The 10,757-nt window shown below is 33.0% G+C and overlaps 1 protein-coding gene, 1 long non-coding RNA gene and 1 pseudogene across 2 annotated transcripts; 1 reads left to right on the top strand and 2 right to left on the bottom strand.

Annotated features, from left to right (window-relative positions):
* Positions 1-4,762: 4,762 nt before the first annotated feature.
* Positions 4,763-7,713, bottom strand: LOC11441279 (28 kDa heat- and acid-stable phosphoprotein). The gene is made up of 8 exons (XM_003593632.4): positions 7,562-7,713; positions 6,182-6,219; positions 5,903-5,980; positions 5,704-5,787; positions 5,584-5,618; positions 5,346-5,431; positions 5,078-5,143; positions 4,763-4,993 (listed from the first exon to the last, which is right to left on the bottom strand). The coding sequence occupies exons 1-8, from the start codon at positions 7,626-7,628 to the stop codon at positions 4,950-4,952; spliced, it is 498 nt and encodes a 165-aa protein (XP_003593680.1). The 5' UTR covers positions 7,629-7,713; the 3' UTR covers positions 4,763-4,949.
* A 246-nt stretch (positions 7,714-7,959) lies between these two features.
* On the top strand, positions 7,960-8,866 carry LOC120578121 (uncharacterized). The gene is made up of 2 exons (XR_005644052.1): positions 7,960-8,127; positions 8,277-8,866. It is a non-coding gene; the product is annotated as an uncharacterized lncRNA (long non-coding RNA).
* A 362-nt stretch (positions 8,867-9,228) lies between these two features.
* LOC11441278 (cyanidin 3-O-galactoside 2''-O-xylosyltransferase FGGT1-like) lies at positions 9,229-10,690 on the bottom strand (annotated as a pseudogene).
* Between the last annotated feature and the right edge of the window lie 67 nt (positions 10,691-10,757).

Below are 10,757 nucleotides of genomic sequence, written 5' to 3'. Positions count from 1 at the left end.
TATTTTATTACACCTAAAAATAAAGTACATGCTAGTCAAAATCGACAAACATGTGATTTAGGCTTATACATGTTCTTCTAAGTCGATGACAGATTAGAAGAACTCAAAGGCTTAATGAGAGAAGATTAATTTATGTAGGACACATAGTTTTTGTTTGTAGAACTAATGTTTGCCTTGAAATATTTGACTCATATATCTTTTTTTTTTTTGAGCAAATATTTGACTCATATATCAAACATTAGATTAGTGTTATTTAAATATAATGATTGGGACACGATGTATGACACCGTATACTTTAATCTCTATCTTTCTATCCTTTTTATTTATACACCGTACACATATTTTGAAATACATAGAAAAAGAAACAAAGAAAGAAAAACAAAAGCGCATGCATTGACGTCCACTTTGGACGTTGAAATATGTTACCTTCTATTATTGGTGTGGTGTAAAATTTATATGTTTTAGGAGTTCATTTCTCTCTACTTCTACTATTTTTATTTGAGTAAATAGTCAATTTCTCCCATGAAATTGTAAGTTTCATCAATTACCCCTCTGAAATTAACAAAACTTCAATTATCCCCCTGAAATTTCACAACGTTAGTTAATTTACCCTCTCCGTCAAATTTTTCTGTTAGTGAACATGACGTTTTGCAAATACCCCCTGAAATTTTGCACTTATGTGCAAAATGCCCCCCAAATTTAAAAATTTATATTATTTTTTTCTTAAAAACAAACAATTAATAGTTAAATATTAAAGCTAACTATTAATTTTGGAGTTTGGAAAAACTACATACATATATACATCAAAATAGGGAAAAATGTGTATTTTTAAAGTGACAATTAATGGTTATTTCTAATAGACAAATTATTATTTTTAGAGGTTTATAAACAAATTAATAATCAGATTTAAATTTATATTTTCTCCTTCACCATCTTAGTGTTTTAACTCCTCCAACTCCTTCAACAATTTGCTCAAACCATTTAAACTACACAAACCCCCAATATTGATCCACAAATCATCCCATTATTGTCACTTTAAAAAATACATATTTTCCCCATTTTGGAGCCTATTTTGATGTATATATGCATGTAGTTTTCCCAAATTCCAAAATTAATAGTTAGTTTTAATATTTAACTATTAATTGTTTGTTTTTAAGAAAAAAATAATATAAATTTTTAAGTTTGGGGGGCATTTTGCACATAAGTGCAAAACTTCAGGGGAGGTATTTGCAAAACGTCATGTTCACTAACATAAAAATTTGATGGAGGGGGTAAATTGACTAACGTTGTGAAATTTCAGGGGGGTAATTGAAATTTTGTTAATTTCAAGGGGGTAATTGATGAAACTTACAATTTCAAAGAGGAAATTGATTATTTACTCATTTTGTTGAATGAATACAATTTTGTGGTCCAAAATAAGAAAATGTCTTGTATTGCATATTTAATTAAACTATAGTAGTACATTAAAATCTACCAATAACAACAAAGTTGGTACTTGACGAAAGAAAATGGTTACATTGACTTTCTGTAATGTCCTTATTGGATGGCTATGTGGACAAAGACATTGTACTATACTAAAAGAAAACGAAAGCCACAAAGGTGCAACAAGTTGGATCTCTGAGGCCCGGATACGAGATACGATACGGATACGATACTGCATCGATACGAAAAAAATTTAAAAATCAAGATACGATACGGCTGGGATACGTTAATAAAAAATATATATAATTAAATGTACAATATAATTATAACTATTTTTTAAATATGCAAATATATTAGGCTTAATTACACTTTTGGTCCTATCATTTTGACCAACTCACGATAATGGTCATATCTTTTTTAAATCGAACAAAATCGTCCTTAAACTATATGTTTTTTGCAGTTTTAATTCTATTTCCCTATTTCCAACTCCAGAAACGCACAGAAATGACAGTTTTAGTCCAACCACCTATGCTCAAGCATGAAATAAACAAAGAATAAAACATGTGGGTACAAGGAATCTACTTTATTCAGAACACTAACCTAATTTCCGAGACATGTTACATACCTGAAACATGTCTTAGAAATTAGGGGTTTTTCTTGGTTTGTGTGCTAAACAAATTAGATTCCTTGTACCCACATGATTTATTCCTTGTTTATTTCATGGTTGAACATAGGTGGTTGGACTAAAACTGTCATTTATGTGCGTTTCTGGAGTTGAAAATAGGGAGATAGGACTAAAACTGCAAAAAACATATAGTTTAGGGACGATTTTGTTCGATTTAAAAGAGGTATGACCAATTTCGTGAGTAGGTCAAAATGCAAGGACCAAAAGTGTAATTAAGCCAATATATTAACAAACAAAAGAAATCAGTCATAGGTTCGTAGCACATCAACATAAATATAAATAATATTGACGACTAAGAGAGTGATGATTAGTCAATTACATACATAATATATCCCAAAAAGAGCCCCATAAGTGCTATACTATATCCAAAAGAAACATTGTTAGTGTTATACTATATCGATCCAAAAAAGAAGCACTATTCTCAAGAGTTAAGTTATTTTAGTTAACATTAATTGGGAAGTATTGGGGCAGGTATCAGTGTAGGATAATTATCGGACGTATCGGGAAGTATCGGATAATTAGTTTTTTAAAAAATAAAATTTAATCTTTGCATACTCTCCTGATACGTATCGGGAAGTATCAAGCAGGTATCGGTGCAGAATACGCAGGGAATACGATACGTCATCCATTTTGAAGTATCGAGGCTTCAGAGGGTTGGATGTATATCTTTAGTTGTTATGTGAACACTAATCCAAGTGGCCATTTTTTAACTTTGATTGCGGGTGTGACACTGATTGTGGTGGTACCAATTCTTGTTCAAAAAATGACGGCAAAACGATGAGGTCAAACCTACTAATATTTCTGAAAAATCCCAAACCTTTACAAGGCTACTTGTGTGTGTAGTTGCGATTAAGATATCAATCAGACACTTTCCGTGTTGATTGGAAATGGTCTAAAAGATATACTACTTTTGTGATAAATAGACACGTTCTTAAACACATCATTTAGATTTTTTTTTTTTTTTTTTTTTTTTTGTGAAAGAACCATTTCATGAAATTTCTTAAAATTAATTTTTACATTTTTTGGTTACAATGTATATTTTTTTTGTTACAAAAGATCTTTGCAGCTTGTTTGAGCAGAAATGAAGATACATAATACGATTAATAATACTTGATATTTAAAAAAAGGATTAAATATGTGTTTGATCCATAAAAAATAAGTGAATTTCAGTTTCGATCATGTTAAAATTTTCTTAGAGGAAATGTTAAATCAGCTTTCTCTAATCCTAATTAATCTGAATCATGGCAAACAGAATATATGTGACACTAAATATATAGAAGAGAAAAACCAAAATAACCAAAGCAGTTACATAGACTGCTACAATAGTTTGCAGTAACTAACATCTAACATAACTAAATCATAAGAAGCATACTTTTGTAGTTTGTACACCCCCACAAGTTCAAGGTGGGTGAGGAAATGAAGAGAGCTATTAGCTATCTTAGCACATTGAGCTTGTTTTTGAGATGAATATATTTGATTGGTGATAGAGGCATGGTTAACTAAGAGGGGAACATGGACAAATTCACACATGAAGAAGTGATCCAACTCCATGCGCTTTGTGAAGTGAAGGCATGAAGCATATGATTACTGTCACTGAAAACTTTCACTCAAGGCTTTGAGAGCAGGTTTAGGATCCATAGTGTGTTAGTTATAGCTTGAGCACAGCTTATGCACTCTATACCTTAACCACCAAGGCACTAGATTAGGGCCTATATAGATAGATGCCCCTTAAGTTGATTTACAATCATTTGATGACTGCTTATATTAAAAACATCGATTAGATGTTGGATACTATATCAGACAAACGTTTTAGGGTATGAGACTGTTCAGATGTCAATGTAATCAAACTTTTAAACTATTCTCATGTAATCGACTTTCCTTACTGATGCTTCTACACCTGTATTCTTTGCACATGCTACAACAAAAAATATCTTAATATGTTCTTATGAGTTATGATTCTATTTCTAATCTCATATTGTATAATCATTCATTCCATGTATGTAACATTACAATCTCAGCAACACTCGATTTACTTTGTCGCTAGCTTATCATCCATCTTTGATTCCATACAACAATACAAATCCTATAGTTGTTCATTTACTCGAGATGTAATTTTCTATAGCACATCCCACCCTAACATTTATTTATTTCATGTACTTTTCCTCCATCTTATATTTGACAACTTTATCTCGCTGTCATTTTGTAAGGTAAATCAGAAACACTTAGAATGTGGGGGGTTCATCTGGTTTGAGATAAGGGATGAGTTAGAGGTCCTAGGTTCAAACCCGGCTGAAGGAGAAAAAACTAATCTAACAATTAATTACTAACATTGACCATTAAAAAAACACTTAGAATGCAATGCAAGACCTGTAATATTATGTGTTCATCACTGGTTACACAAGGAGGGAAAAAGCAGAAAATGACCATAGGGAAGCTACTTGTAAAAACAGCAAATAGCAAATAGCAACAAGCACATGGAAAAGTTAGGCAGATATACTACTCCCAAATCCCGATAGGGCCAAAACTATTAGTGCTGAAAAAAGAATATGGGAATGCAATTTTAGAAATTAGAATACCCCTACTTTCCTAAAAGAATTGAAGTGCTAAATAGAGGGTATCCAGGAGAGAAAAAACAATCAACTGTTCCCAGCTTCGATGTGAAGAAAAGTGTTTATTTAATAAGATTTCAAGCCACATTATGGTGGAATAATTGCATTACATATTACCAACTTGGTATGGTAACACAATAAGATCCATTATAAAGTTAATGGACAAAATATTTAAGTAGTGAAAGTATATATTTTCATCCTACTAATTGGAGTAAGATTAGGCCACACAACATTCACTTGCGTGTTTCAGCCATTTCAGCCTTCTTCTGCTCTTTGGCTGAAACATATTTATTTAAAAATCAGTTTCATGCTTTTGAATGTCTGAATAGAACAAGCAGCACAAACAGTATTTTAGACTTACCAGCTTTCTCTTCATTTCGCTTTCTAGCAGCTTCTGCCCTTTGCTGACGTATAAGAGCTAATCGTTCTGCACAACATCAACAAAGAAATTAAACATTAATAATTGAAGGAAAACTTTTCCAAGCAAAGCATGTTAATTTTGGTTTAACTCATGCAGCTTATGCTTTGTGCCATTCAATCAATAGTTTATGTATGTGATAATGTCAAACGTACGGGAAAAAATAAATAAAAAGATGTAGAAGAAGCAAATTAAAACAGACAATTAGTACCTAAATCTTTCTTTGATTGATCTGTTTTTCCTTGCTCTTGAAGCCTCATATAGCGTTCATGAGCTCTCTGTTTCTCTATCTCCTCTCTGCAAACAAGAAGGAATTTGAGAACAGAAGGAATTAAGATGAGAAAAAACGTTCTGCTCTTTTCCACTTGAAAAAATAAAAAATGTCATCTTTTAGAGCATGATTGTATTTGTTAAACCACTTTTAAAGAATCAACCTAAAAGTAGCAAACCTTTCACGCCTTGAAAGTTCGGTTGTCTTTTCAACCTGCATCCATACGAAAATAACATTATTCTTCCAAACTCCTATGAAAATGACTATGTAATGACCAAAAATGGCAAGTTGAACTCACATTAACATCTCTAGCTTTCAAGTTCTTTGGCTTTACCAAGTTAGGATTTTCAATCTCAATAATCCCTTGAGTTCCTTTTTTCTTCTGTATAAATTAAGTAGCAGCAAGACAGTCAATTTCATATTGATAGAAGCAGACCATAGAAACAAATAAAAAGTTTTGTTTTCCTCAAAAAATGCAAATATTGTGAGATACTAACTTTAGTTTCTTGATCAGACTCTTCTCCAGATTCATCCCCGGATACTTCCTCGGGCTCCTCTTCATTCTCAGCTTCTTTCTATTAAGGTTGTGAAGAGAATGACCATGTAAAATACAGTTAAACGTGTAAAGAAAATGAAAAACAACTTATTATGTCCATATAAAAATTAATTGTCACTATAGATGATAATGTAAACAAAAGCATCCTGTGTGTAAGTGATCACATGCATGTTTGAGGAGAGGAGTAAAAGGGGGAAGAGGAAAGGATGCAGAAGGAAACCTGTCTAAAAGTTCGAGGACGGCTAGTGGTTCCAGCAACTGCAACAGTCAAAAGAAACAATAAGTTTCCAGTGGTTCTTTCTATGATTAAGAAATGTCACTATTCTGTTTGTTTTCTTTACGAGAAGAAAAGAGCCCAAAAGGGTTATGGCATTAATAAGAAATATTACGTCCTTTAAGTTCGAAATTAGAGAATTGGATTATAATTTAATTAATCCCCTTACATTAATAAGAACAACAAACATTGAATTGCCAATATGTAACTTCCTCAGCATTGAGGCACTGAACTGAAATAGTCTTAATAAAATCAATCACAGGGTTGAAAAAAAACATGCATTATACTAAGATGTGATAATTTCCCCACATTTCCCTTTGCTAAACCTACTAAGATGTGTAGAGGATCGATCTACTATCACCAGTGTCGTCAGCGGCTATAGTGGTGGTAGTATAACACTATGTCGTAGCGGAATTAGAACAAATCCCTATTGTTCCGCGATACATTAGTAGTATAACGTGATGTCAAATAGTGGCTATAGCGGCACTATACCATTGTAGTGTAGTAGACCACTGTTCTTCCCAATATGTTATCGACAACTCTAACGGTCACTTCCTAGAACTGGTTAAATAACTGATGTCCAGTCCCTGTCTGATTTCTCAGTACCACTTGGACCATCCAAGCCACTTCTTCACAATATAATTCATTTTTGAAATGATTAACATCTCTTAATAAGTTGCATCACAAAAACAAGATGTTTAAGTATTATTCTTATATTTACTCAAAACCCACGAACATGACACATGCATCTATACAGAAAAATGACAATCTCAAAATATTGCAGTAAGCTTTTCCACTCCACCACAAAAGTAATAGTATTATATATAATTTCACTTGTTCCTCTAAGGGCCTAACTCGCTTTTATTTCAACTTTTGTAGCTACAGAGAAAAAAGGTACAGAACTCAACAAATCAACTCCACACAAGATGAACAGTAATTTGAACTAAATTTAAACAAAAAAAATTCAGAAATTTCCAAGCTGGCAGCCTCCTAACTTTAGGGTTTGTTTGGATTGGCTTATTTGAGCTTCTCTACTGACATAAGCACTTAAGAGATTGTTTGAGAGAACTTATGAAAACAGCTTATGACATGTTCATAAACTGATTTTAGGTTATTTTCACTTATGATAATATATATAAACTGCAAATCAAGTTTTTGTTTATCAAAACCTTCATCCACAAGGCACAATATTCTATTATACTATACTACTAGAACAAATTTTGAAAAACATCACATTTAACTAAAAATGAAATTTTGAAACAAAAAGTGAATGATTTAGCATGAAAGAAAGAAAAGCCAGAAAGCAAAAAATGGAGAAGGGCTTACGAATGTCTTCCTGGGTAGAAAACTGGCGGCGACCAGTGGGCTTGCTCTTGAATTTTCCTCTTCCCATTTTCAATGAACTAAAACGATCTTCGAATCAAATTCAGGTTCCTTCTATTCAAGTTTGCGTTTTCAAAACAACAAAAGTTGATACTAATAGCGTAGTAACCATGCAAGTATATTTATACAATTATTCTTTTTTTGGTTACAATATTAATACAAATATATATTCACAATAAACAATTATAGTAGATTTTGTTTTTAGTGAAGACTTGTATAAATGAAATTAAAAAAAAAAAGGTACATTTTTACATTTTAAAAGTTAATTTTTAAAATACATACATAATCCGAAACAAATATTGGAGTCTGAAAGTATATTTCAAAAAAAATATTTTAAAACAAGTGGTGTGCAAATAGCAATCGAAAATATAAATGTCAATAATCCACATAAGCCCAAACGAGTTACACGGCGCCGTTTAATCTGAACGAAAAGCTTCAGAAGCAGCGTGATTCCTCGAAGCTCAGTAGTTGAATTGAATCTCTTTGCTCTGAACCCTACATTGCTACCAGTAAGTTTACAAATTTTTCTTCTGTTAATCATAAATCTGGGTTTTTTAGTTTTGGGTTTTCAATCTAATGTGAATTTACATATTTTTGGCTTTGCCTACTCAAGTGTTTGATGAAATGTTTGTGTGGTAATGGGGTTTAAAATTGGTAGGAAATGAAGAAAGGAGTACACCCACAGAAGCAATGGATATCATATGTTACTCAATCGGGTCGGTTGTTGCATGTCATGATGACAAAGATTCACCCTGTTGGTAAAGTCTATCACTTTCGTGCTAAGCGTCAAATGGCTGAGAGTTTGGGACAGATTGCCAAGTTCAAACGTCGTTTCGGGTTAGAAAATCCAGAGGCTAGTGCCAGTGCCAGTACAAGTGCAAATGCTGTTGAGAAAAAATGATTTTTCCTACCTCAAATGGAAGTTTGTTTTTTAATTTCATGCAAGTTTTTGGAAATATTCAACAAAAATGGTCATGCTCTGAAGTGGTTTCTGTTCATTTCTTGTATTTGGTATGTCTAGTTAAACTGCAGATATGTTTTTTGTTTTGATTCATACTAACTGATATGCTTAGCAGTTTAATTTTTGTTAGTATTCATAGTACTGTTTGAAGTTGGGATTCTTGTTAACACTTTCTGAAATTATGGATAAATAATATTTGATGTTATGAACCGGGATACACTGGTATTTTTGTTGAAGGAGCAATTTAATGCTTTCAATTCAATGATCACTTACGGTGTGATTATTTAGTTATCTGCTGTATGCATTATTTGGTCTCTTGATGTGTTTTTAAGAATTTAAAGATTGTGATTGTGCTACAGCTCTTCTTTCAACCTTTGTATTCGTTTATTTTATGTGAAAACACTATATGTCCTACAGTGGAGATATGAAATGAAATTTTACATGTCAATTATATAGTTCACGATAGAATAGAATATCCAACAACATAATCTAATTTTTCTATACTACCCAGAAACATTCAGCTTATACACCAAACCAAAAACGTAAAATGTCACATTCATTCATGTGATAACATCAATATGCGTTCTCTCATCATACGTAATACTTTATGAATCAAGATTTGAGCAGACTGTCCAGCTTATGCACTAAATCATCCACATGAGTTTTCTAGCCCATGACTGAGCAAGAACTTCCTCCATTTAGGTGGTTTCAAGGCAGCTAGGAAAGGCATTCCTGTAAGTTCAAAACCCAATAACAGTTCCTTAAATTGATTACTCTTTAAAATGCATTGACTTCCATAGGCACAGAAAATCACTGTTTTGAGTTTGAAACCTCTTGGCCAAGTCACCCATTTTTCTTCTAAATAGAGGTTGGTGGATCTGGCAAAACTGGTCCTGCCAAAAACACCTGCTTTCTCATATGCCTTTCAAGATAATCATAGTAAAGGGCCTTCCATTTCTCGGCATGTTTAGAAAAAAAATAGCATCACAGCCGGTGAAAGATATCAATTGACAAATGAAATGACTTTGCCTTAACCCTTCAAAGTGGCAGGGGATAACCCTCTTGCTTCATGAGGTTGTAGCCTGATCGCTGATGGTGGAAAACTTGGTGGAGGGTAAATCTGATCATCTTCTGTCAATGACTTCTCATTGATTTTTTTTTTCCGGGGCTTATCAGATGGCAGGGCTAATTGTGCAGTAATGCAAAGCCTTAATGCCTAACTGGCATGCTAATGCAGGTAACCAATATGTGAAATCAAAGAAGACCATATGGGGTCTAAGTTTTCTTAGAGTATCTTCAATGATAGGCTCAGTGAGGTCCATTGCAGTCATGAGAAAGGAAGGTCTGCAGTTGTTTCAGAGCCAAGGGGGAGGCCATCGATGTGTGGTATGGTGATTGGAATGAATGATATGAGATCTGGGTGGAGATTGAAATGCTCCAATTTGGATATAGTATTTCTTTGCATAAGAAATGAAATCATGTGGCCACGCTCAGCAAGTTTGTTGGATATATGAAGGTATGTGGTAAGATGTCCTAATAAACCATGGATACATTGCAACATGAAAGATATTGGCAACCATGGTTGATAAAAATTAATCACGGCTTTGCAAACAGTCTAAGACCACAAGAATGTGATACACTTGCTAAGTTAAAAGTTCAAATGGTATGAATTGCATGATTAATTTCATGAACCCAATAAAGTCATGAAATTTATGGATTTTATATCCCTTGCATTTTTCCCTCCACACTTCAAGAAGTGGTTTCGTCCTTTCTCATATCAAAACTCAACTATAGAAAATTGGCAGTTAAGATTTCACTGTAATAACAAAAGGATAACAAGAAAATTGAGAAAATAAGTTATCTGGTATACAAATATCAGCATAAGGAATTCGGATGGAGTAGTGGCTCTCTTGTAACTTGTATTGTGGTCTACCTGCTTCGTAACTGTATATTTGTGGTCTCGTATATATCCTCATTTCGTCAAGCAACATAATTTTTTATCAAAGAAAAGTAACATGGCTAGGTCCAAAAGCACAAAATGCATCGCCATTAAATCAGATCAGTAAGTGTACACACATTCTTTTGGTGTTAATATAATCTAACCAATGCAAGGACGGTCCTAAATGTTAGGTTTTACTTGTAGTTTGCGTTTTAATTATAGAGTGTCTAAATGAGAAT

Source organism: Medicago truncatula, chromosome 2 (assembly GCF_003473485.1).
Source record: "Medicago truncatula cultivar Jemalong A17 chromosome 2, MtrunA17r5.0-ANR, whole genome shotgun sequence".
Classification (NCBI taxonomy): domain Eukaryota; kingdom Viridiplantae; phylum Streptophyta; class Magnoliopsida; order Fabales; family Fabaceae; genus Medicago; species Medicago truncatula.
This window is presented reverse-complemented; position numbering and strand designations above follow the sequence as displayed.